The following is a 27,484-nucleotide window of genomic DNA, read 5'->3' as shown; positions in this document are numbered from 1 at the left end:
TAGAAAGAGATTATCACACAATCCCAGGAAAAACTCAATTTCATATCCTGCAGCATTCTACCTGGACTCTGAATATTACGCTCACATTACAAAACGCATAGGTCTTCAAAATTCACTTGGAAAAAAGACCTAGTGAATTTATTATGCACATTGTTATCTTTGATTATACTTGATTTCACGACTTTCTCATGTGAATGCACATCATACTCAATTTTAATGATTATTTTTGTGAATTTCAGGCTTCAAGATGAAGTATCAGACAGCATCCGGGCTCCTATTACTCCTATTTATCTTGTGCAGGTCCATTTGTACATTTAGTTTTCATTTCATTTATAAACTGTTAAGGTGAAACTGTGTGGGCTCTATGATGAAGACCATGAGATGAAGTTGAAGGCTTAGGGAAAAGTAAATGGACCTGCTAAGTAAAAAAAAAAAAGCAAAAGTTGTTTTGTTTTAACCAACTGACTGAAGATTAAGGGAAAAGTTTAAAGCTTCATAGCTCATTTTACACTCTTCAGCCATTATGCAACTAACCATTAGGCTCCTTAGCTTCTGTAGTTAGACAATTTTAACAGTCTTAGGGATTCATATACATAGTCATAACTGACCTAGTATTAGTTTGCACAGTGGACACAACTTCAGGTTAGGGTTAGAAAAAAACAATTGCCAAAGTAGAAATACAGAAGTGTTGGCAATGAAATGTACTCTAAGTATGAAAAGCAGCAGCATTTGTCCGGTGTGACCATCAGCGACCAGTGACCAGGAAAGATGACTAACAGTCGCTCTGTACCTCAGATGAACACGGTAAAAACAGATTGAAAAGTCTAATCGTTCCCAGCAGGGGGCGCCCCACGGCAGCCACATCACGTACCTTTTTACCTTTCAGGCTTGCCGTAGTGTTGTGCAACATTTAGCGCGAACTTTAACGCTAAGCGGAATAAATCTAAACAGAGCGGAAACTGCAGCTACATGACAAATTAACACTATTATAACTCTTCCATGGGACTAACTTCAGCTGAGCTGACCTTACTAACTCTTTCTGGAAACTCTTACCTGCTAAGACAGTGAACGACAGTTGAAAGACAGATAAACCGTGTAGTGGAGACATATTCGCCTCTGCTATGGAAATGAAGCAGGCAGAGTCTCTGGTTATTTCTGGTTACTAGGAGTAAACGCTGCTAGCAACAGGTGAAGAGTCTCAGCAGCCACGTAGAGGAGTCAAGGAAAATGGTGAGCAAGCTGAATTGTTATTCTGTATTTCCACGGTGCTACAGACTGGTGCTGTAACTGGTGGTAACTGTCCCCATTCCAGAGAAGGAGTCTTGCTCCCAGTCAGGTTGCTAAACGGAAGCAAGAAGGGAGTCCCTGTGAGGAGGATGACAGAACATGTAGAGCTGTAAGTACATTAGCATGACTGTTACACACATTCACTGCGGTCAAGCCAGCCGTCTCTCCTATTTCCGAAGTCAAGCCAGCCGTTCCAACATTTCAAGTGCTCCCGTGTTACAGACTTTACGGAAAAGAGACGGATGTTGTTGAGAAAGTCAGCGTTAGGATGCTACAGCGTGGACCAACTTCCGGTTTTCAAAATAAAAATGTGGGTTAAACGTGGGTTGGTTTTAAAAAGGTGTATCTCAACCAGCCAGTGTAGTACTATGATCCTGCACTGATTTGGAGTCATTAGGTCACATGACCTGGAAGCTATTGAGCGAAAATGTTAATATTTACATTAAAAAAATAATATAAAATCTCAGGAATGTTAAAATGGAAGAGAAAAAGGTGTATCTCAACCAGCCAGTGTAGTACTATGATCCTGCACTGATTTGGAGTCATTAGGTCACATGACCTGGAAGCTATTGAGCTAAAATGCTAATATTTACATTAAAAAATTAATATAAAATATCAGGAATGTTAAAATGGAAGAGAAAAAGGTGTATCTCAACCAGCCAGTGTAGTACTATGATCCTGCACTAATTTGGAGTCATTAGGTCACATGACCTGGAAGCTATTGAGCTAAAATGCTAATATTTACATTAAAAAAATAATATAAAATCTCAGGAATGTTAAAATGGAAGAGAAAAAGGTATATCTCAACCAGCCAGTGTAGTACTATGATCCTGCACTGATTTGGAGTCATTAGGTCACATGACCTGGAAGCTATTGAGCTAAAATGCTAATATTTACATTAAAAAAATAATATAAAATCTCAGGAATGTTAAAATGGAAGACAAAAAGGTGTACCTCAAGCAGCCAGCGTAGTACTATGATCCTGCACTGATTTGGAGTTATTAGGTCACATGACCTGGAAGCTATTGAGCTAAAATGCTAATATTTACATTTAAAAAATTATATAAAATCTCAGGAAAGTAAAAATTGAATAAAAAAAGGTGTATCTCAACCAGCCAGTGTAGTACTATGATCCTGCACTGATTTGGAGTCATTAGGTCACATGACCTGGAAGCTATTGAGCTAAAATGCTAATATTTACATTAAAAAATTAATATAAAATGTCAGGAAAGGTGTATCTCAACCAGCCAGTGTAGTACTATGATCCTGCACTAATTTGGAGTCATTAGGTCACATGACCTGGAAGCTATTGAGCTAAAATGCTAATATTTACATTAAAAAATTAATATAAAATGTCAGGAAAGGTGTATCTCAACCAGCCAGTGTAGTACTATGATCCTGCACTGATTTGGAGTCATTAGGTCACATGACCTGGAAGCTACTGAGCTAAAATGCTAATATTTACATTTAAAAAAATAATATAAAATATCAGGAAAGTAAAAATAGAATAAAAAAAGGTGTATCTCAACCAGCCAGTGTAGTACTATGATCCTGCACTGATTTAGAGTCATTAGGCCACATGACCTGGAAGCTATTGAGCTAAAATGCTAATATTTACATTAAAAAAATTATATAAAATCTCAGGAAAGTAAAAATAGAATAAAAAAAGGTGTATCTCAACCAGCCAGTGTAGTACTATGATCAAACAATGATTTGGAGTCATTAGGTCACATGACCTGGAAGCTATTGAGCTAAAATGCTAATATTTACATTAAAAAAAATTATATAAAATCTCAGGAATGTTAAAATGGAATTTGAAAAGGTGTATCTCAACCAGCCAGTGTAGTACTATGATCCTGTACTGATTTGGAGTCATTAGGTCACCTGACCTGGAAGCTATTGAGCTAAAATGCTAATATTTACATTAAAAAATTAATATAAAATCTCAGGAAAGTAGAAATAGAATAAAAAAAGGTGTATCTCAACCAGCCAGTGTAGTACTATGATCCTGCACTGATTTGGAGTCATTAGGTCACATGACCTGGAAGCTACTGAGCTAAAATGCTAATATTTACATTTAAAAAAATAATATAATATATCAGGAAAGTAAAAATAGAATAAAAAAAGGTGTATCTCAACCAGCCAGTGTAGTACTATGATCCTGCACTGATTTAGAGTCATTAGGCCACATGACCTGGAAGCTATTGAGCTAAAATGCTAATATTTACATTAAAAAAATTATATAAAATCTCAGGAAAGTAAAAATAGAATAAAAAAAGGTGTATCTCAACCAGCCAGTGTAGTACTATGATCAAACAATGATTTGGAGTCATTAGGTCACATGACCTGGAAGCTATTGAGCTAAAATGCTAATATTTACATTAAAAAAAATTATATAAAATCTCAGGAATGTTAAAATGGAATTTGAAAAGGTGTATCTCAACCAGCCAGTGTAGTACTATGATCCTGTACTGATTTGGAGTCATTAGGTCACCTGACCTGGAAGCTATTGAGCTAAAATGCTAATATTTACATTAAAAAATTAATATAAAATCTCAGGAAAGTAAAAATAGAATAAAAAAAGGTGTATCTCAACCAGCCAGTGTAGTACTATGATCCTGCACTAATTTGGAGTCATTAGGTCACATGACCTGGAAGCTATTGAGCTAAAATGCTAATATTTACATTAAAAAAATAATATAAAATCTCAGGAATGTTAAAATGGAAGAGAAAAAGGTGTATCTCAACCAGCCAGTGTAGTACTATGATCCTGCACTGATTTGGAGTCATTAGGTCACATGACCTGGAAGCTATTGAGCTAAAATGCTAATATTTACATTAAAAAATTAATATAAAATCTCAGGAATGTTAAAATGGAAGAGAAAAAGGTGTATCTCAACCAGCCAGTGTAGTACTATGATCCTGCACTGATTTGGAGTTATTAGGTCACATGACCTGGAAGCTATTGAGCAAAAATGCTAATATTTACATTAAACATTTATATAAAATGTCAGGAAAGGTGTATATCAACCAGCCGGTGTAGTACTATGATCCTGCACTGATTTGGTTGAGATACACCTTTTTTTATTCAATTTTTACTTTCCTGGCATTTTATATTATTTTTTTAATGTAAATATTAGCATTTTAGCTCAATAGCTTCCAGGTCATGTGACCTAATGACTCCAAATCAGTGTTTGATCATAGTACTACACTGGCTGGTTGAGATACACCTTTTTTTTCTTCCATTTTAACATTCCTGAGATTTTATATAAATGTTTTAATGTAAATATTAGCATTTTAGCTCAATAGCTCCCAGGTCATGTGACCTAATGACTCCAAATCATTGCAGGATCATAGTACTACACTGGCTGGTTGAGATACACCTTTTTTTCTTCCATTTTAACATTCCTGAGATTTTATATTAATTTTTTAATGTAAATATTAGCATTTTAGCTCAATAGCTTCCAGGTCATGTGACCAAATGACTCCAAATCAGTGTAGAATCATAGTACTACACTGGCTGGTTGAGATACACCTTTTATTCTTCCATTTTAACATTCCTGAGATTTTTAATAATTTTTTAATGTAAATATTAGCATTTTAGCTCAATAGCTTCCAGGTCATGTGACCTAATGACTCCAAATCAGTGCAGAATCAAAGTACTACACTGGCTGGTTGAGATACACCTTTTTCTCTTCCATTTTAACGTTCCTGAGATTTTATATAAATTTTTAATGTAAATATTAGCATTTTAGCTCAATAGCTTCCAGGTCATGTGACCTAATGACTCCAAATCATTGTTTGATCATAGTACTACACTGGCTGGTTGAGATACACCTTTTTTTATTCAATTTTTACTTTCCTGGCATTTTATATTATTTTTTTAATTTAAATATTAGCATTTTTGCTCAATAGCTTCCAGGTCATGTGACCTAATGACTCCAAATCAGTGCAGGATCATAGTACTACACTGGCTGGTTGAGATACACCTTTTTTTATTCCATTTTAACATTCCTGAGATTTTTAATAATTTTTTAATGTAAATATTAGCATTATAGCTCAATAGCTTCCAGGTCATGTGACCTAATGACTCCAAATCAGTGCAGGATCATAGTACTACGCTGGCTGCTTGAGGTACACCTTTTTGTCTTCCATTTTAACATTCCTGAGATTTTATATAAATTTTTTAATGTAAATATTAGCATTTTAGCTCAATAGCTTCCAGGTCATGTGACCTAATGACTCCAAATCGGTGTATGATCATAGTACTACACTGGCTGGTTGAGATACACCTTTATTTCTTCCATTTTAACATTCCTGAGATTTTATATAATTTTTTAAATGTAAATATCAGCCTTTTAGCTCAATAGCTTCCAGGTCATGTGACCTAATGACTCCAAATCGGTGTATGATCATAGTGCTACACTGGCTGGTTGAGATACACCTTTTTTTTTTATTCCATTTTAACATTCCTGAGATTTTATATACAGTTTTTTAATGTAAATATTAGTATTTTTGCTCAATAGCTTCCAGGTCATGTGACCTAATGACTCAAAATCAGTGCACGATCATAGTACTACACCAGCTGGTTGAGATACACCTTTTTTTATTCAATTTTTACTTTCCTGAGATTTTATATTAATGTTTTAATGTCAATACTAGCATTTTTGCTCAATAGCTTCCAGGTCATGTGACCTAATGACTCAAAATCAGTGCAGAATCATAGTACTACACTGGCTGGTTGAGATACACTTTTTTGTATTACTTTTTAACACTAACTCACATTTAACCAACATTTTTATTTTGAAAACCGGAAGTTGATCCACGCTGTAGCATCCTAACGCTGACTTTCTCAACCTCATCCGTCTATTTTCCGTAAAGTCTGTAACACGGGAGCACTTGAAATGTTGGAACGGCTGGCTTGACTTCGCAAATAGGAGAGACGGCTGGCTTGACCGCAGTACACATTCAGAGCTGACAGGACAGCCCGACTGTCTGGGCTTCTGTGTGGACATGGCAGAGACCCGCACGCCAGACTCTGTTAATAAAATGAATGGATTTTTAGTTGATTTCTTGCTGGTTTGCATAAGCACAGACCTTGTATAACATGTCTGTAGACAGTGTCTGTCTACAACCACCACTCTGTGATTCAGGATCATGAGTCACCTTGCAATGCTTATTTCTAGAAAAGATTAACTTTTCTAATTGGTGCATTTACAGTCCCCACAGCCTCTAATAAAAGTGAGATTTGAAGCACTTAACTGCTGAATCAGACTAAAGATATCTGCCATTAGTTTCTACATCTTGGTGAAAGTCCTTACATCATGGTCTCACATCTATGGGATGTTTCATTAATGGATAAGCACAAATTATTTTTCTTCATAACTATCTTTCCCTACCTGTTTAGAAAATAGGAAAAATGAGTGAGTGAATGAGTCTCAGTGTTTGTGAGCATTGGTGCAGCTGGAATTGTAAAGTGTGTTATTTCTTTTCATAGGAGAAAAGAAGAAAAAGCGATAATGAGGTGAGAGAAATCCACATTTCTCCCTTCAGAAAGCCTCTGACGCAGCTCAACAACAGGCCCGCTTGTATGGATGGTGAACAACATGTAAGTATTGTTGAGTACTGTCGAATTTTGGAATGTAAATACAGCAGTGGTTGGTCATTTGATGCTATGACCAGGCTCACTTGTTTAAAATCCTTCCTACAGGAGGCATTTATTCGAAGTATCCTGTCCAAGCCATTTAAAATTCCTATTCCAAATTACACAGGTAACATTTTCCTCATCCCTGTGGCTTCTGTTTCATGTCTGTTTTCATGTACATTACATTACATAGGATTACTTGAACTGCTTTCTTAATGAATTGCCCACAGGATCACTGGGAATCAGGGCACTCGGTCTAAAGCGTGCAGGAGTAAGGAAAGCACTTCACGATCCCTTCGCAGAAGATGCTTTGGTTCTTTACGAGCCTCCAACTCTGAGCAACCACGACCTGATAAAAGCTGACAAGTAGGTTCAAAACAAATGGGTTCTTCCCTCCGTTAAATCGTCTCTTATTTGATCTCCAGTGTAAATGCTTCATTGTTATGGGCCATGTTGTGCACTATACCCCCGTAACACTAACAGTATTTCAACAAAATATGTCATTTGCCCCAGATCGCTGAATGTAGCCTTTACTGGCTTTGCTATATCAGTGCTGGGAGTTTTTGTACACAAAGAAATGTTTGACAGGACCTTTCTTTTTCTTGTGCAGAGAGAAACTACCAGTCCATGTGGTTGTGGATCCAGTTTTAGGAAAAGTGCTCAGACCGCATCAGAGAGAGGTAAAAGATGTTTTCTTCCCTTAAATTGAAGGTTCCAGGAAAAGTGAGTTAGAGCGCAATGAGATTTTTTTTTCTATGAAATTAATTAAATTCATTTTTTGCTTTAATTTCTTGAGGGGGTGAAGTTCCTGTGGGAGTGTGTGACGGGCAGACGCATCCCAGGATCGTACGGCTGCATCATGGCTGATGAGATGGGCCTGGGGAAGACTTTGCAGTGTATCACCCTCATGTGGACCCTGCTACGCCAAAGCCCTGATGCTACGCCAGAGATAGACAAGGCCATTGTGGTTTCACCTTCCAGTTTAGTTCGCAACTGGTACAATGAAGTAGGAAAGTGGCTGGGAGGACGCGTCACACCGGTGGCCATCGACGGGGGTTCGAAGGATGAGATCGACAGACAGCTGGGTAATTTACCTCATCTTTCTGTCTTATTATGAATAGCCGCAAAGTTCATGGATGTCTGGTCATTTGATACCTGGGAATAGACCAACTTGCTGGTCATGAGGAACCTTCTCATTGCTGCACTAGAGTAAATATCAGGGGGTCTGTGTTTTTCAGCATTGTGCTGAATCAAAGCCCAACATTTCAGCTTACACCTCCATCAAAGCCCAAATACAGATGGGCTTTTGGGTTGAAAACAACTTTGTTTATATTTTGAAACGTCATACAAGGCGTCCTATAGGACAATTGCATCTTTCAGTAATTAGGAAAAAAAATAATTTCTAACATATTGTATCTACAATGACCAGAGTTAAACTTTGCTTATAAGAAAACACATTTCATTCAGCCTATGTGATGATGTGTGTTCAGTTTGTATGTTTCCTGTTTCAAAAGCAATTGACAATTCATTTCTCAATGCCTTGAAAGTGCAAATACACCACTGACCAGTCGTAGCCCACCCATTGACAATCACTGATACCAAATACACACACAATGATTACACAGACACACAGAAAACAGAATGAAAACAACCCACTGCCATAATACATATAAACACCCTGCCATGTCTAGATCATCATGTTATATGTTTATCAGCTGTGTTATAGGATTGCTCAAGTCTTACAGTGATGGACCTGTTTCTTGTTTTAACACCATATGAAAGTTTCTTATAACTACATACCAACTTCTTGTAATGTTTAAAGTTTGTTTTAAGGAGATTCGTTGGTTTCATGAAATGAAATTGTCTGTTTAGTAATTGGTTTGTTTTCTGTGCTTTTCAGTGAACTTCATTTCTCAGTATGGTTTGAGAGTACCCACTCCAATCCTGATTATTTCCTATGAGACGTTTAGACTGCATGCTGAGGTCCTGCACAAGGGCAAAGTTGGACTTGTCATCTGTGACGAGGTATTTCAACTCCTCCGTTACATTTAGAAGTGTCGAGGACTGTTGTGTTGATGGTGTGACACTAATAGTTGTGCGTGCACAGGGCCATCGGCTGAAGAACTCTGACAACCAGACATACCAGGCCCTGAATGTCATGAGTGCCCAGAGAAGAGTGCTGATATCAGGCACTCCCATCCAGAACGACTTGCTGGAGTACTTCAGCCTGGTCCACTTTGTTAATGCTGGGATCCTTGGTAAGCAGCTCCACAGACACAGAAACAGGCTAAAACACATTCGAGTAATCTGTGCTGTTTGTCCTTTAGTTTATATATTTATTAGTTTTTCTCATCTTGATTGGCAGGCACGGCCCAGGAGTTTAAAAAGCGATTTGAGCTTCCCATCCTCAAAGGTCGAGATGCAGACGCCAGTGACAAAGACAGACAGACCGGAGAGGAGAAACTCAAGGAGCTGATCAGCATCGTCAACAGGTGAGCTCACAGCACACACACACTCAGGGAGTCGATATATACGTATTTCATCTGAATGTTTTATTTGTAATTTCATTGAATTTGTCATTTAATTTTATCCTTCCTTTTTTTTTTTGTTCCATTTTTACACTACTCACCTGTTTAGCAGTAACAGTCACTGGCTACACTGGCACTAGTGTTTGTGCTTTTGTGCATCACCAGTGATTAAATATACAGCAGACATGGTCATGTAGGACATGGAAGATTCCACAGTACTGCCTTGGTTTTGTTGTTGTTTAAATATCACTTTATGTTTTTTAAATGAAATACATTGTGGCCTGTTTTTTGAAACATCGGCCTGTTGAGGAAAATAGAAAATGTATTATTTACAATGACAAATGTCAACAAAATTACATCTTCAGTATAACTTATGTTCTCGACCCAGTTTGCTTCGTTTTACTAACAGGCTGTAATAAAGGGTGACGATGAGTTGTTTTTAATTCAACAGCTAATTTCCATTAACATTTTGGTTATTTCAGACTAAGGTTTGACAGTATGACTACAAACTAGAAAGTGACATTTTTGTCTGGTTGTTTCATCCATAAACCATCAATTGATTTTCTAGAAAATGGGGGAAAAAAAATGAACAATTAACAAAAAAATTAACAATTACATATTTAACAAGAGCCAGAAAAGAAAAGAAGCTTTTAACAAACATTACTTATAAGAAAGAAAAGTTGTACTAGAAGGATATGTATGAGTTTTGTATATAGTTCTGTGCACTGTAACAGAACCTTTCTCTGTATTGTCCATTTTTAGTATTGTGTCATCAAGTGTTTTGTCTCCTCCTCTCATTTATTACTTTGCTTTCTGCCTTCATGTAAATCTTCTTTATAAACTCTTCCTATAGGCCAGTGCTTTATAAATAACATTAGATTATCATATAATAATATATAATAAACACCAACACATAAAACATGTTTATATTTAACTGTCTTTTTTAAGCTGAATGTCCCTCTGTAATACTGACCATGTCCTGCCTCCACAGGTGTTTGATAAGGAGAACATCTGATATCTTGTCAAAGTATCTTCCTGTGAAAATTGAGCAGGTTGTGTGTTGCAGGTAGGTTGACTCACTTAGTCTTTGGTTAGAGGTTTTGGTGCAAAAGGAAAGATGAAATATTTAAGAGATATTTGTCTCTTGTAAAATGTGTTGATAGCTGGCTTGATTTTGTACCAAATGAAACCAGATTTCTCAAACATGGTTAGTTTATAACACTGTCTGAAGACTAATACTGACAATGTCAGGTTTCATGTAAACAGAAACATAATGACTGTGTCTGTTTCCCTGCAGGCTGACTCCTCTGCAGACAGAGCTCTATAAGCGCTTCCTGAGACAGGCCAAACCCCTTGAGACGCTACAGGGGGGCAAAATAAGTGTCTCTTCCCTGTCCTCCATCACGTCGCTCAAAAAGCTGTGCAATCGTAAGAGTTTAAACCAAATATCACACACTCTTTAAAATGTTTCATCTGTGAGAACCTGAGCTTGAGGATGTCTAATTAGTTTTCTTTTATAGCATATAGCATTCATACGCTTATTTACAATCACCTGCTGCTTGGTGCAAATACTAAACCACTGTTGTGTGTCCCAGACCCAGCGCTCATCTATGAGAAATGTGTGGAGGGTGAGGAGGGCTTTGATGGGGCGCTGGATCTGTTTCCACCCGGCTACTGCACTAAAGCTGTAGAGCCTCAGCTCTCTGGTAAGAACATGTACCATACAGGAAACAAAAATAGAAAAACACTTCATTCACGTTTAATAACGTAACCTGATGTAACCTAAGTGTTTCATCTTTACATTTACGGAAGTGGTTTCCTTCTTTTTCCAGGGAAGATGCTGGTTCTCGATTATATCCTGGCAATGACAAGGACCACAACGAGTGACAAAGTGGTGCTCGTCTCCAACTACACTCAAACGTTGGACCTCTTTGAAAAGCTGTGCAGATCTAGAAGGTGATTTCTGGAAAAGCGACATTTTATTATTGTCTGTATGATTTGTCACTTAAAGTGAGTAACAGTCCCTCTCTGTGTCTTTTATAGATACCTCTATGTTAGACTGGATGGCACAATGTCCATCAAGAAAAGGGCCAAGATTGTGGAAAGATTCAACAGTCCATCTGTGAGCTGAAAACTTTGTTTTAAAATGACACTGTGAGCTTTGAAAAGCAGCTGACCGGCATCTGAATCCATCTGTTTCTCAGAACCCAGAGTTTATCTTCATGCTAAGCAGCAAGGCCGGCGGATGTGGCCTGAACCTGATTGGTGCTAATCGCTTGGTGATGTTTGATCCTGACTGGAACCCAGCCAATGATGAGCAGGCAATGGCACGGGTGTGGAGAGACGGCCAGAAGAAGACCTGCTACATCTACAGGCTGCTCTCTGTCAGTTCAGTCAATACATATTAACTCTTTACCTACTGATATATAATCATTCAATAAAGTTCAGGTCCTCATACTGGATTCCACGACTGACTTGTGTGTTTGCGTGTTTACAGACGGGGACGATCGAGGAGAAGATCCTGCAGAGGCAGGCTCATAAGAAAGCCCTGAGCAGCTGTGTGGTCGATGAGGAGCAGGACGTGGAGCGTCACTTCTCTCTGGGTGAACTACGAGAACTCTTCACTCTCAACGAGGAGACCACCAGCGACACACACGACAAGTAAAAAAAAAAACACTTTACTCACTCAAGCTTTTTATGCTGCTCTTTACTTTATAAAAATGGGCACAAAACCACTCAGATTTACTGAGTAACTGACCCTCAGACCCTAAAGTCCTAAAAGATTTTTTTTTTTCCCTTTTTCTCGTAAGATTTAAATCTTGTGTGCACAAATGGGATGACTGGCAAAGATAAGACCACCTAATCTATAATAATAAAAAACGAATATGAAAGAGCAACATCAAAAAAACACAGTTTTATTTGTAACTACCTGCAAAAATCGGTTTTTAATGCTCAGGTTGTGAATGTGTGTGAAATTAAGCTTTTTGGGACACATACAATTTTGTGTTGAAACTCTTTATTTTATTTATTTATTTAACCTTTATTTAACCAGGTAGGTCGGCTGAGAACCAGTTCTCATTTTCAACAACGACCTGGCCAAGAGGAAGCAGCATGTTATACAATAAACAACAAACCATAATCGCAATTTTGAACACCCAATAACAAAATAAAAACATGAAGTCCATTCTCACAAATGTATACATACAACAATATACAATACATACAACAAGGAGATCACAGCAAATTAGAAGCATGTAAAACCTGTTATTTAACATACTAGTTAATGGCAGTGATTGGTGATACTGATTGGCTCTTAGTCTTTATTGAAAGCTTTATAAGGCTGTGGTAATACTAAGCAATTCCTTCAGAACTGACACTGCTAAATTTTATTCTGTCGGCTTATTCCTGACAGCAGGAATGTGAAAGTTTTCGTTTTACTCTTCGATAACAGTGATGTGACTGAAATGTGCCCACACATGTAGTGGAACCAGTAGCTGAACCAGCTGAATGGAAATTTTAGGGGCATCAGTGGTGTTATTGATGAAGTCTCTCTAACGTGCGCCTCCTCATGAAAAGGGAGTTCGTGCAGTAAAGAGAATTTGGTGAATCTGACTTGGAAGACGTACGAGCAAACCTCACAGAAAGAAGAAAGAGAAGTTTAGGATAAGAATAAAAAAAATGTTCTTGTTTGAGGCTCAGTGTTTATTTTTAGTTCATGTCTCTCACCTCATATTATCTACACCTTATTACCACCTTATATCGTCTGTGGCTCACTCTGAAAAATCAAGTCTGCGTTAAGTGTTCAGCGTGCACATTCTCACCACACAAATACCTGTTAATGCATGACTAATAATAATAATACTTAATGATAATGACGATAACAATTAATAATAATAATAATGACCTCTTCCCTCCTCTTGTGTCGTCGTTAGGTTTCGCTGTAGTCGCTGTGTGAACGGCACAGAGGTTCGGCCTCCTGCGGATGACTCTGACTGTACCAGTGACCTTTCCCAGTGGAACCACTGCTTCAGCAAGAAGGGCCTGAGGGACCAGGTGTTGAAAGCCTCCTGGGATGCTGCCGTCTCCTTCGTCTTCCACCAGCGCTCTCACGAGGACCAGAAGGGTGTCGTATAGCAGGAGGAACACAACAGACTTCCTATCACACAACCACGTGTATATACTGATATTTATCTTTTGTTGAGTGTTTCTGTTGATTTTTATTTTTTTTTAATCAAAAGAGATGGAATAAAGGAGAGTTCAACTGCACCTGAAAATAGATTTGCCAGTTGTGATATATACACTGCACTGTGGCGCACAACTACCCAGCTGTACCTGTTGATACCTGTGATAACCATGTTATCACCACTAGTTGACAGTAGACACAGGATTGTTACAATGGGTGCAGTAAAGCGGGATTTATTCTGTAAGTTGTGTTTGAACCCCCACGGCCTCAGCGTTTCTCGAGCTCTCTGCTGCAGGCTGACTGCTGGCTTTTCTGGAAACTGCACTGGAACAAAATGTTTGTTGTTTATAAAACAGCCGTCATTGTGGGATAGTAAGTGTGGATCTGGCTGACCCTTCTGAGTCCGTATTGACGTCTATGGACCATCTGAGAATGAGGATAGTCTGCCCTTGTAAATATTGTTATTATTAAAGGAATTTTGTTCCAGAGTCTCCACAGCACATTTCCTGGAAGCTAATGCTTCATTTGGGAGGTGGATTAAAAAGCTGGAGGAGGATCAAGACAAGCTACAGAGATTTTTCATAACGTGGCCAAGTTGTTCTTTTTAACTGTGTTAGAAAATAATTTATAGACCATTATTGAAACCATCACTGACAACTTGTTAAGCCTTGTTAAAGGGTGACATCAGAAAGTGGTACCAATATATTTGTCGTGAATTCCAATTTCTTATATGTTAAGGCTTCTTTAGATAAACTCCAGCTTCTTCTTTGCAGGTCAAAATAGCAGAAATGACTTTTTGAAAATAAGGACTTGGCTTTCATTGACTTACTGAGTTATGTGGAAAAATGCAAGATGGTAAACTGCAAAAAGGAGACACAAACAAAAACCTGCAGGGCTCCTCTCCTGTGGAACCAGCTGCCAGTTTGGGTACTCTGTCAATATGAATACACTTGTAAAAGTAAATGTGAGAACTTTTTTTTGTAGTTAGATTGTAATCCACAGTGATTGATGCCATGGAAGCAGACAACAGATTTGCAAACTTGCAGAAAAATCTTTCAATTAATTTTTTGGCAAAGTCAGCAACCCCCCCTACTGGCCACACAGAGAATCAATATATAAAACCTCAAAGAGCAGCCCGGCATGATTTACCCGTCTATGGTTTTTAATCTGAAATGGTAGCAAATTCAGCTACAAGAGCAGCCTGGGGTTGATTTACACTTAATATTCAAAGTGATATAGTATAAGTGAGATACCAAATGTCATCTAGGCCAACTAAAAGTAACAAAACAATTATTTACTGTAAAAACAGTAAGAAACCTTGAGCAGAACTTGGCTCATATGGGGGACCCTCCTGCTGATTGCCGGGCTGGGTGAAAGGAGGAACAGGAGGAAGACGGCTACAAGTATTTAATAAACTCAAGAAGGAATCATAGAAACTAAAGGCAGAACAGAAACAAACTGACTGATTCATCATGTAATAGTGACATAAAGAGAAAGGTAGGGCTGCAAAATAAAAGTCAGTCAGTGAAATGTGAACTAAATGTAGGAAAAAGAACATTCTTTTTCTAGATGAGATGTAAGACACATGCAGAAGGCCTGATGGAGGCAACAAAAAATTACAGGTACGGAGGACTTTGTTTAAATATTTGCTAGAAACTATAGAGAATTTAAAGTTTTCGTGAATTAAAAGTTATACACTGTGGTTCAGTCATGGTACAGTGGGCACTGTGGCCCGCAATTAAACCTAAAGGAAAAGAGGAGAGCACAACCAGCGGGTGGCGGTAATGCAACATTACGCTGTTTGTAAACCGCCGAAGAAGAAACTCCACTGACCTGGACCTGATGTGAGTGCACACCTCGCTGTTGGCTGTCAGCTGGTCTGAATTAGCACCTTAATTAACGGCTTTAGTAAATGACTAAACAATGTCTGAACCAGCCGATAAAGCAGACCAAAGAAAGCCGGAGTTATGCCTGAAGGAGATATGTTTCCGTGCTGTCAGGAAACACTTTGCCTCTCTGAGCACTGAGGCTCTTCTTAGTAAGTGTGGAATGTGTTCATATTTACTCTTAATGTTGCTGTAACGTTACTCAGAGCTGGAGAACATGAAGAGCTAACACTACGACCTGGGCTAATTTCTTACGCTAACTTCTTAACTGTTAGCAGGAGCTAGCATGTAGCGTAACCCATCTGCTAATCATCCTGGGCCTGTGTATTTAACAAACCACTGACTGCTGTGAAACAGCAGACAGTGGTTTGCTGCTGTCTCACAGGGATCATTGTCAGTTCCACTTTGAAAGATATTTGTTTATTGTCCCCACGGTGTCTTAGCACCCGGTCGTGGTACACATTGAGGGTTCTTTGTTTAGTTTGCTTGATTGGTTTTCTGTTTTCTTCACTGGTGGTGAGTGACTTGTTGTCCAATGTTGGGATGTCTTAACTTCTCTCTCACAACTTAGATCTTCCAAAGCCTCTCATTGAGGATCTTCTTCCTCATTTGACTGTATGTCAGCTGGATGAGCTGCAGCCTGAGCTAAATCAAAGAGGTAAGAACTGTGGCTGTTGTGCAAAGGTTGTATTTTTCCTTTGTTCATACAGTCGGTACCTTTTTAATTCATAATTAAATTTCTATTAAATGTCACTTTTATTTGCCGTCTCTCAGGGATATCAACTTATTCTGGATGGGCCGGAGTCCTACAGGACATGTGTGGACCTAACCATGTAGGTGTAATGTCCCTTTCAATAATGAAGAATCTCATGTATAGTAATATCTAGAGCCCGTATGTGATAAGAGTCCTGTCTTACATTTCAGGCAGTGGACGTACACACAGAGGAAGAGGCCAGACATGAAGTTATGAAATTGCTTTTTACACTCGTATTTTATGACGTCACGAACGCCTTTGTCATGAGAAACAGCAAAAATTTAAACACACCATCCTTCCTGTGGGCTGCTGCTAAAAGTATCCAACATTTTAAACTCATCACAAGCTCACATAAAGCCCTTCAGAGTTTAACTGCTGAGCAGCGGCCTCTTCTGAACGTCCTAGAGAAGCACATCAGGAGTGTGGGAGTGTCGCAGTCCATAGATCTATCAAAGAGGAAGACACAAACTGCGTTGTACGTTCTCCACCGCTTGCTAGACCACGGGGTGGCTAAAAAACTTGTCATTCATGTGCAGTGTCCCATCGCGCTGGCCTGGCTCTTGCATGGAAGGGGATCTCAGTATGTACATCATAAACTGAAGCATCTCGTGCAAAGCAAAATGGAAGGCTGTATTTCACAAGCTGCTTCAGCCAGTGCAGACGGGGCTAGTTGCAGACCAGGTCTTGAGACCACGTCTTCAGAGGATAAAGATGATCATGTGCCCCCCTGCAAACGCTCCAAGCTGGATGAGGCAACTGGGAAAGCAGACTTTACTGTGGACCCGCAGGTTCTCTGTCGAACCTTCACTCCACGTGATGGTCCCTCAGCGGGGGCTTGTCCTTTCGGACAGATCAGTTGTCTGGAGATCAGGCAGTGTGGGTCCGACTCCCTGGGAGTGCTGAACTGTGCCTTGCCCACGTTTTTCTGCCTTCGCTCTCTGACTCTTCACAGCTTTTGTAAGTTTGTTAATTACTGTTCCAGTAAGTCTTTGGGGTGGTGGGGGGTGTCAGGGGTCATTTTGGTCTTTGTATCTGTGCTACGACGCTACCAGCCAACACTGACAAGTGGAAGTTTAGGAACAGTTGACAGTTCATATCCTTTAAGTCGAACAATCACACAAATACATTGCCTCCGTCATAAAACATTTGCGAAGCTGATCTTTGAAGTATTTAAAATCCTGCATTGTTTACATCTGTGTTTACTAGGATCAGTGGAATAGTGTAAAACTGTTGGCAGGAATGAGTGTTTGTGTGTCTTCATGTTCACACATGAGACAAACAAACAAAGCAGGCACCCAAAAACTACACAGTAGCACTGCTAGAGTGCAAACACTGTATAAAATATTAATGTTCTCTGAAGCCAAACAGATTTACAAGAAGGTTATCGAATTAAAATAATGTGTTTCCTCAAATAGTGAAGCAGGCCTTTATGTCTAATTCCTCGAATTCTATTATTATCGTATTTTAGTACAAAGTCTGGTTTTGATCCACTCCCTTTTGCTCTTTAAAAATTGCTGCATTTTGCTGTTAATACAAAATCAAGACTTCCTGTAACAGTTTCAGAGTAAAAGCCCTCTATTAAAGCTTTTCTTAAAAGGGTTTTTATTGTGAAATATTGTATGTTGTACATACTTGTTGTCCTCACAGCATTGAAAGATTTCACTGAAAATAATCAAGGACAACAGAAAACACTGTCTGTTGATTCTCCTTTGCAACAAAATTCAAAGGGATGACTTTAAATGTATGGTGTCTGGAAACAGTATTATTGTACTGAATCCAATGCATCAGTTCAGAAAAATGAAATATAAAATGATTTGACCTTCAGAGAATAAGTACATTACTCGACCACTGATTTGTTCAGTTGTGCAGCAATGATTTCTTTTAATGTTTTGTTTATCCAGCAACCTTCTTGGACTCTGATATGTTGGGCCTGGCGAGCGCCCTGCAGCAGCTGTCTGAGAGCTCCCACAGCTCTCTCACCGAGCTGAACATTGGCGTCCTGCCGCACACCAAGTTCACAGAGATCCTGCTGGATGCAAGCCCCGCGGTGACGTCCCTGCACCTGGAGGTCCAGACTGTGATGTGGGGACCATGCCTCTTACCAAATTATCCTAGGACTCTTGAGCCAGACATCTCAGGTGCTGTTAAGCTTCTACCAAAGTGAAGTAACATTTAAAATGAGCAGGATTAAAAGTGTATTGTACCTGTTGAATCACAAAGTGCTTGAACCAGTCCAGTAACAAATCCTGAGTTTAGAAGGAGAGTAATCTCATTGTTATGAAATGGTTTCAACTTTGCTACGAAGAAAGCTTTGAGATAGCCATATTTTGGTTACATATGATGATGTCCAAGTAGCATCTGAGCCAATTAATAGATCGAATAATTCTGAGTACTCATGGGTCAAATGTCAATACACTGACTGGCATCACAGCTGGTGGGATCACATCGTAAGGTGGTCTCTAGTTGTTATTCTTTTCAGTAAATCTCGTAATATAAAGAAAGGGATCCATTTTAAACTTAAATAACATTGAGTTGTCAATGTGTTGGTTGACCTCAAGCCTCCACTATTATCAGCGTCTTTGAAGCATTTGCGTACACTGCACAAATTAATACTAAAGCAGTGCAGTTTATCAGAATCCTCATCTTCCTCTCTGCAGAGCTGTCCCTGGAGAAGCTGACGGTCAAAGTAGCCGAGCTCCAAACAGATGTGCACTTCATCTTATCTGTGCTGAGACGCTCCCCACATCTCACCTCACTTCACTTAGCTGGGATGAGGTTACCGACCAGCTCCTCTGTGAGCCAGCTCCTCACCACGCTCTCAGGTAATGTGTTACGTCAGTAAGGGCTTCACCACACCCTTACCAAACAAAAATATATGGCTATATATATGTAATATATCAAGCAATAACATTTCCATATATGGGCAACTAGTCTTTATATTTTTCAATATTCTGCAATATATGCATGGAGCATGTATGCGTATGTATTGATAAATATAAAAAAAATAGATTGCTATGAAGGCAAAAACTACACTACATTTTACATGTAATGGCTTTGTTGAAATGCTCAGTTCATATCTGTTTTATCAGTCAACGCATGAGACATTTCAATGAGTGACTGTTTCTGTGGGCCAGACCGGATTTGGATCACACTTTACTTTGAACACTGTCACATCAAATATTGAACATATATTTAAGTTCACTCAGTGAAATAAAACACAGAAACATATAGGGAAGATCTCATTGGGCTATTATTGGTCAATGTATCATGACTATCTTGCAAAAAGAAATGAAGCAGCTGCAGTTTACATCAACTTCCTGTGTAGTTCCTGGTAGACTTTGTGAACATAACTGCTTCAGTGGCTGAAGGCCAAATAAGGAGTAAGTTTGATAGCATGACTACAGTTACAGATAGTTACAGAGGTTTGTGTATTTCAAAGCAGAATTAAAGATTTTTTTTGATATATTATCTGTTAGTGTGTGTGAATTATGTCCTCATTGTTGTGTACATATATGTGAATATAAAGTACATATGTTGAAATACAGTGCTTAACAAATTTATTAGACCACCACCCAATGTAAGGTTTATGCCACAGCTGCCCTAAATTAATGACCAAAATCATTTTATCTGTAATGGTTAATATACCAGTATGTACAAGCTCTTTAACTGAAATGATACTTTCAATGCTAAAATACAATTATTATTTTTATCCATGAATTTTCAGAATGCGTTATTTCTTGATTAAGATGTCAAATTATAGTGGTTTACTTGGATTCCTGAACAGAAAAATTCGTTTTAGTGGTTGAATGTCATGCTTGATTTTTCGTTTGAAAAAGGATTATTTAGTTGTTTGTATTTGTTATTTGCCAAATAAATATTATTCTATATATTTTTAAAGATTCAAATACATTGACAGGTTATATATGGGGAAATACTTTAATATGTTGACAGTCAGTATATAGGGAAATATTTTTTCTTTGCGTATGGGCAGTCTGAGTGTCTGAGTGTCCAGGCTGTTTAATAGGTCACTGTGTTATGAGAGGGCACTGTGTTATGAGAGTTGCTCGTGGGGCGAGGGGCTGGGGCTGTCTCCATTTGTATAGTGGATTGCAAGTGAATCAAAGTCAGTGAAACGACAAGAATGAATGAAAATTAAATAAAGCAGTAAAACAAGGAATTCACATAAAAGGCACTGTTACAGGAAACAGTAAACATACAGTAAGAATAAGTCTGGTGATATTTCCCAAACCATTAATTAATGGATCCTGCTAACAATTATTTTGTGTGTTCATATCCTGACATGACTTAGTCCTCTGTTCCACAGAGCTCCTGCACTGGATGGCATGGTCCTTCCAACAAATGCACAGTTTTCAGTTTGAGAAATGTTTGTTTAAAAAAAAGAAGCTACAGTGAGCAGCTGTGTTTGTGAGTCCTTTTCACCAGCCCTGGTAATGGCCTAGCCAACTGGTCAGTCCAGCAAATGTACTGTGACGTGCTGTCACTAATGATTTATGCTCAACTTTTAGAGTCAAATCACCGTTTGAAGAGTCTCAGCCTGGAAGACATGAAGCTGTCTGACTGTGTCCCTGAGATCCTGACCCTGCTGAGAAGCTGCAAGTTGGAAGGTAAGAAGAGGAGAATGACCCCCTCACCACCAACAGGCACCTGGAGCATAAAAGCCAAGCAGATTTCATTTCCTTCCTGAAAGTGAAACAGTACAGGTAAACAGTGGAGAGGTCCAGAGTTAGCTTCTGCTCTGTGCTGTCTCTCTTCCTCTCTCTCTCTCAGAGCTGCGGTGTAACGACTGCCGCCTTCTCGAGAAGTGGAGTGACAAGGAGGAGGGTTTGCGGCGGCTGGTGGCTGCTCTGAAGACGGTGCCTTCTCTCCACACGCTCAGCCTGGCTCAGAATCGGCTAGGTAAGCTCACCCTGCACATCTGTCCCCTAAGTTCAGGGGACAGATGTCCTAAGTTCAAGAATACATCAGCACCAGTACTGCTGTTGGAGCCTTAGGTTCGAAGCAGCGTTAACACAGCTGTAGTTGCTGATCCCTTTAGGATTTTTGTATTCAGATCATCAAAGCTAACGTGTTTGTTCTGCTCTCACATTTCTCATTTTCTCAAATACTCATATTTATTATTGAATTTGGTCTTCAGCTGATAATTGATGACAATCAAATGATTGACGGTTATGAATTATGTCAAGATCCTTATCCTGTGGGTTCTGGGACTGGTTTGGATTTCTTCAGGTCTGTCTTTATATAACTCCTGCACTTGTCAATTCTTTATTCCAGGAATCTCTTTAAAGGACTGTCCATTATTGTGTTTGTCTCAGTGAAATAAACTTACATTATGTTACATTGTGTGTAGGATTTAAAAATGATTTACTTTGGTGTCCTCTGGTGGTTGTATTACGAATGACGGTTTCTGTTCTATATACCAGAGGTCTTCAACAGGGGGTCTGTGACCCCTAGGGGGTCCACAGTGGTACTGCAGGGGGGTTGTGAAATTTTTGATTGATTAGACAAGTTTTTATATATTTTTTATTTTTTTCCCACGAATTTAAATGTCTTTAAAAACACGTTAACATGAATTGAACATATTAGCGAATGGATAAATGGAGGCAGAAGTTATCTTTCAGTCAGAAACGCACACATTTAGCAACACACAGGACTCCTGCACACTAAGAGGAGGACCCGCCCCTTTCGCTGCTGTGCCAATCATTTGGCACAATTCAGTTGGCCTAGAGCCTATTCAGTCCCACAGCTAACTAAGATCCCAGACACAAGGAAGCACGCTGCAATATTATTTGAAAAGGAGATACCTATGTTTATAAATGGCAGTGACACGGCCACCCTACTCACTGTACCTTGCACATGTTTGAAATAAAAACATTAATGTATGAACCTGTTTATTGTTTGAATAGCTTAGTACTGAATGCACAATAAGAAGGTATGTTTATATATGGCACTAGGCTCAGTTTAATATAAAACACAATTTTATAAAATATAGGGGGAAGGGGGTCCCTGCTCCATCTCTCCATCATTTTCGGGGTCCTTGGCCTGAAAAACGTTGAAGACCCCTGCTGTATACCGTTATTATTACACCAGAATGATAATATTCTACTGAGTAGAAATCTTTGAGACCTCTAAATAAAATGGCGTAGTGACTGATACAGACTAAGTGGATGTCGTCTCCTCCTGTTAATTTTCTTTTTCTTTGGTCTGAAGTTACAATTCTATTGGCTGTTGCCACAATCCACCCCACTCAACAAATCAACACAATCAGATTTGTCGCTGTCAGCTTCCCACCACAGCCAGCAGCTGTCTTCAGTGATTAAAAAAAATACACTGTACACTACTAGCTACTAGCTTGCAGCTAAAGCAGCAGATATTTTTCTCAGCAGTTGGTGGAGACCAAAGCAGAGCTCAAAGACAGTGAATATTGGGTGTAGATTCCTCAGGTGGACACAAAGGTCACCTCAGGTGACACATCATGTAGACTTGTATGGATGCAGAAATGAAAGAAAACATCTTGGTGTTCCTTAGTTTCATTCCCCCTCAGCAGAGATGTGATTAGTATCTGTGCTGATGGTGTTATCTTTAACCCCTCAGTCGACAAAGCCAACGTTTCAAATGCACAAACTAATATCGCTGCATGTCTTAACAGCCAAGAACGTGTGTGTGCTGGCAGAGCTGTTCTCAGGATCCTCACCGAGCTCAGTGAAACGACTGGACATCAGGTAAGAGCTGCTGCTGAACCACCACACAGACAGTACTTCAGTGTTCAACACCAGCAAGGATAAAACACACTGCATGGCTGAAAATGTTAGCGTGAGGGTATAGTGTTTACTGTTACTACTAAATAAAGTAAGAACCATACACCTAGAAAGCATTACATTTCCAGTGATGAGTGCATGATTTTCCCCATAGCAACACGCTGATACAGAAGAACTGTTGAAGGACACTGTGATGTTCATGTGATCAATACTTGTATTCAATATGTATTCAGTGAAGCATTCTAGTTATAGTTAGATAGAAATGGTCCATTTAATCCTGAGTGTGCACAGAGTGGTGGAGGGGACAGGAGGACATCTTCACCCTGACCTGCAGAATGTGCAGCTTGTTATCTGTGCTGAAGCAGAGGCGGGTTCACCGTTGTACACTTTCTCCATAGGGATGAGCGGCTCTGATAATTGTCTTCCTAGCAATTAGAGAAGAGACTCTTGATTTTGTTCATGTCACATATGTACTTTGAGTTCCCTGTTACCCAAAGAATAAACATTGGGTGATTCAGGGTAAAATTCCCTGTCGTCCTGTGGAGTCAATGTCTGATAGAATTTTTCAAAGAGACGAAAAAGACAGAAGAAAATCCTCAACAGAACAGACTGATAGAAGACAATGTAGTGGAAAAAACTGCCTTGCAGAAATATTTTCCATCACCAGGAATATTTAGCTTTTAGCACTGCACTAAGACTTCATCCCAAATCATCAAGAACATCATTACTCAGCATTTTGAAGGAGGCTTGCCCTATTTGAAATCAGCCATTCCACTGTCCAGAAAATAGTCTACAAGTGCAGGACATTCAGAGCAACTGCCAACATGCCCAGGTCTGGATGTCCAAGCAAGTTCACCGCGAGAGCAGACCGCAAGATGCTAAAAGTAATCACCAAAAACCCCAAAGTATCATCATGGGAACCTACAGCAGGCTCTTGCAACTGTTGATGTGAAAGTGCATGCCTCTACAATCAGAAAGAGACTACACAAGTTTAACTTTCATGGGAGGTGTGCAAGGAGGAAACCTTGGCTCCCTAAGAAAAACATGAAGGCCAGACTGAAGTTTGCCAGAGAGAACGTAGACAAAGACCAGGACTTCTGGAATAATGTTCTTTGGACAGATGAGTCTAAAACTGAGCACCAGATTTGGGCACCAGAACAGAGGACGTGTCCAGCAAATATAGCATTCCAGGAAAAGAACCTTATACTAACTGTGAAGCATGGAGGTGGAAGTGTCATGGTTTGGGGATGCTTTGCTGCAGCAGGACCTGGCCAGCTCACCATCACAGAGGATCTTAATCCCACTGAGATGCTTTGGGGTGACTTGAAATGGGCTGTCCGTGCAAGAAACCCCTCAAACATCTCACAGCTGAAAGAATTCTGCGTTGAGGAGTGATGCAAACTTTCCTCAGACCAAGGTCAGAGGCTGGTAGATGGCTACAAGAAGCGTAGGGTAACACAAGCTATTGGGGGTAGGGTGTCCTCACTTTTTCCTCAGAATATGCATTTTTGTTGATATCTTTTGTTTAATGAGTAAAACAAGGTTCATTTTTGTTGGTTACCAACAATGAAATCAATTTCTTTTCCAGAGATAAATAAAAACAAAAGAACTGAATATTTAATGGGGTGTCCTAACTTTTTTTCACATGACTTAACAGAAGAAGAAAACACTTGAGAATCTTTTCACACTAGTGTTCTGCTACAAATCTCGATGCATCTGTGTTTCTCTGGTTTGTGTATGTGAAATAAAGTCTTTGAATCTTTGAAATGTTTTCAGTAGCCTGTAATGTTAGAAATGAGCTATCTTTTGTATTTTAGTAATTTAGTGATCAGAGCTTTCAGTTGTAGTTATGATGATCAGATAGATGACGTCAGCCCGTCTCTGTGCAGACTGAGAGACGTCTCACATGTTCAGCTGCAGTTTAGCTCTGTTCATCACAGTTTCCCTGAGCATTCACCTCAGTCAGCCTTTCTTCCTGTTTCCCCCCCGATGGGTGAGAAACCTGGACGAACGTGGACCTTTGTCTTTTAACTGTTGCGAGAGGACACCGGTCCTCTGTCTGTCATAAAACTATCACAGTCTGTACATCACACATGACATCATGATTTCCCTGTACTTCCTGTTGTTCTGAACAGCTCTAACTTCATTCAACCTGCTGAGCTGCTGGAGTTCGCTAAGAGACTGACGACACATCGACCCCGGCACCGACTGACCCTCGACCTCAGGAGGAATCCAGGGGATCGGGACCCCGGCACGTGGGACGCTGCTCTGAAAAGGCTCCGTCCGTTCTGCGTTTTACTGCTTAAAGGGTGGAAATCCACTGACACCATGGTGGACCACATCAGCAACATGTGAACACACGCCTGAGAAAAGTCTCTGGTGTGACTCCCTGCAGAGGTGAAAGGTAACTTTATGTAAACTCTGTAATCCTGTATTTGACAGAGGAGAGTGACTGAGGTCAGCTCAGACAGGTTTACGGATTTCACTGAGTTTTCACTGTTGAGGGAAATCACACCTTCAGCACGCTCATCCAAGACAGTAAGCGGCCATATCTCCACTGTGTCGAAACAGCTTCCATTCTGTCTGGACTGTGATCTCTAGAGCAAAAAAAAAAAAAAAAAAAAAGAAGAAGAGTCTCATGAGTTTGACATTTGAATCATTTATTAAACCAACGTCTGTTACACTTCCAGAGTCGTCTCTCGGACAGAGCGTGAGTGACAGTGGACGTTAAGGTACAACTGAAAAACCCGGAGGATCGACGTCGAGGTGAAGAGCGGTTTCGTAGCAGCTGTCTCACACCTTCTCTTCATTGTCATTTTCTTTACCTCAGACAAACAGCATCAACACCGACTACCAGTTCATCATTAGTAGGAACCAAGTAGAAAAAAAAAAAAAACAATCAGAAAAAAACTGATTAAAAAGAGCTTAATCGTTTTCTTAGTGGATTTAAAGCTAAATACTGTAACACTTCTTTTCCGTAAAATTCAGCTTGTTTTCCTTGTTTATTCTCATGTTTTAGTAAATTCAAGTTGAAGAGAGTGAAGACCCGATGTCTGCATGCTAATTGGTTGATTTGCTGGGTCTATCTACAACCATCACTTACATAAAACGAAGACACTCTCACAAACACACACACACACACTCACACACGCCGCTGCGTTCCAGCCTGGCCTGGCCTGGCCTCTCCGAGGCTTCCCGTTTGCTAAGAGCTTTTACAGGAGTTCAGTTAAAACGTTGGCCTATGTTCATACCTCAGAAAGAAGTCAGTTGTCATACGAGGAGCCAGTTTGGTCTGGTGGGTTTTTTTTTTTTTTTCTTTTGTGAGTGAATTTAATTGTGAAATGATGAGCTCTTCTTCTTCTCCTGACATGAGGACAGCTGCGGGTGACAGCAGGGAGTTCCATGTCTCAATCAGAGGATGGGAAGCAGTTTCCACATTGTCTCTTGTTATAGAGTAAGCTAGTTGAGGTTTTGTGTACAGTGGGACAGTGTTCAGGGCTGCTGCTCAAACTGTTTCAGGCTTCTCTTTCTATTCATCTGTAGTAACGTACAGGCTGTAAGTGAGATGGCTTTGGAGTTACTGGGAGGTTCAATGTATTGGTTGTGGCAAAGCAAAGCTAGCAGATTATCCCTGCTAAACTAAGATAAGATAAGCTAGGCCAAACATGTTCTGAGCCAGCTGTATATTCACTGGATGCACAGATGTGAAATGAACAGACTGTGTAAAGGAGTCAGTCTACCGCTGACAATTTATATCATTTTCCCAAACTTTCATGAAACAGTGACGCCTCCTTCAGGCAGACACGTCCCAGGTGTGACAGAGAAAGCAGGCAGAACTTAAAACTTTGAACTACTTAGTAAGCTCACCTCGGCCTTCAGTCAGAAAACAGGGGACACTTCCCAAACTGTGGGGACTGTTTGTTGAACCCATCTTGCGACTGCCTAAACTGTAAGAATAAGCTAGACTGCCATCTGCAGTGTTTCCACACTCTCCAGCTGGCTGTTTCAAAACACAGTGTATGTCAACACTTGTATCTGAGAGTTTAAGCTCTATACAAAATGGGAGATATCACTGGGTCAGACTGTGGAACAGTCTCAGCCCTGCTCTGATTATAGCAGCAGGACATAAAGTTGTTCCTGCTCTCAGCAGCTGGTTGGGAGTATCAGAGAGGGGTGGCTGAGCTCAGGTTTTCATCCTGCAGAGTCCAGGGGTGGGGAGTGTGATAGATGGTGACAGATGGATCACTTCTGCAGCCCATTATCTCCAAGACACATGAAGGAAATCTGGTTTATCCAGACCCTCTTCCTCCAGACAAATCACTTCTTTTTGGAATATGAATCAGACCTCAGGGCTTAGAAACACTTTCTGGTACTTGAACGTATGATGGGTGGAAACCTGTCTGGAGTCCACAGACTGTTCAGAGGT

At 39.7% G+C, this 27,484-nt stretch overlaps 2 protein-coding genes across 5 annotated transcripts; both read left to right on the top strand.

The window, feature by feature from the left end:
• Positions 1-921: 921 nt before the first annotated feature.
• Positions 922-13,719, top strand: rad54l (RAD54 like). The gene is made up of 18 exons (XM_041040439.1): positions 922-1,230; positions 1,313-1,396; positions 6,785-6,895; positions 6,998-7,058; positions 7,162-7,297; positions 7,542-7,611; positions 7,728-8,016; positions 8,832-8,956; positions 9,039-9,189; positions 9,297-9,423; positions 10,451-10,525; positions 10,757-10,887; positions 11,055-11,165; positions 11,292-11,415; positions 11,503-11,581; positions 11,664-11,843; positions 11,957-12,120; positions 13,392-13,719. The coding sequence occupies exons 1-18, from the start codon at positions 1,228-1,230 to the stop codon at positions 13,591-13,593; spliced, it is 2,223 nt and encodes a 740-aa protein (XP_040896373.1). The 5' UTR covers positions 922-1,227; the 3' UTR covers positions 13,594-13,719.
• Positions 13,720-15,486: 1,767 nt separating this feature from the next.
• On the top strand, positions 15,487-25,981 carry lrrc41 (leucine rich repeat containing 41). Of its 4 annotated transcripts, XM_041041262.1 has the most exons (11): positions 15,487-15,680; positions 16,100-16,186; positions 16,303-16,361; positions 16,453-17,239; positions 18,184-18,420; positions 18,940-19,104; positions 20,809-20,907; positions 21,071-21,199; positions 22,950-23,022; positions 25,194-25,462; positions 25,749-25,981. In XM_041041262.1, exons 1-10 carry the CDS (start codon positions 15,566-15,568, stop codon positions 25,411-25,413), a joined length of 1,971 nt encoding a protein of 656 aa, XP_040897196.1. In that variant the 5' UTR covers positions 15,487-15,565; the 3' UTR covers positions 25,414-25,462; positions 25,749-25,981. The 4 variants fall into 4 exon arrangements, with proteins under 4 accessions (XP_040897196.1, XP_040897195.1, XP_040897197.1 ...); XM_041041261.1 differs by having other exon boundaries at positions 25,194-25,981; XM_041041263.1 differs by lacking the exons at positions 25,194-25,462; positions 25,749-25,981 and adding an exon at positions 23,457-24,574.
• Positions 25,982-27,484: the final 1,503 nt, after the last annotated feature.

This window comes from Toxotes jaculatrix, chromosome 6 (genome assembly GCF_017976425.1).
Source record: "Toxotes jaculatrix isolate fToxJac2 chromosome 6, fToxJac2.pri, whole genome shotgun sequence".
NCBI lineage: Eukaryota > Metazoa > Chordata > Actinopteri > Toxotidae > Toxotes > Toxotes jaculatrix.
The sequence above is the reverse complement of the archived record's forward strand: the minus strand, read 5'-3'. Positions and strand labels throughout refer to the sequence as shown.

What these genes read in the sequence shown, in the direction of transcription:
- rad54l (XM_041040439.1), top strand. An exon ending in TCCTATTCCAAATTACACAG is followed by an intron (nt 7,059 to 7,161) that starts GTAACATTTTCC and finishes AATTGCCCACAG; the next exon opens with GATCACTGGGAATCAGGGCA. An exon ending in CTGATCAGCATCGTCAACAG is followed by an intron (nt 9,424 to 10,450) that starts GTGAGCTCACAG and finishes CTGCCTCCACAG; the next exon opens with GTGTTTGATAAGGAGAACAT.
- lrrc41 (XM_041041262.1), top strand. Translation starts at nt 15,566, where the DNA reads ATGTCTGAACCAGCCGATAAAGCAGACCAAAGAAAGCCGGAGTTATGC. An exon ending in ACATGTGTGGACCTAACCAT is followed by an intron (nt 16,362 to 16,452) that starts GTAGGTGTAATG and finishes CTTACATTTCAG; the next exon opens with GCAGTGGACGTACACACAGA. An exon ending in GCTCCTCACCACGCTCTCAG is followed by an intron (nt 19,105 to 20,808) that starts GTAATGTGTTAC and finishes CTCAACTTTTAG; the next exon opens with AGTCAAATCACCGTTTGAAG.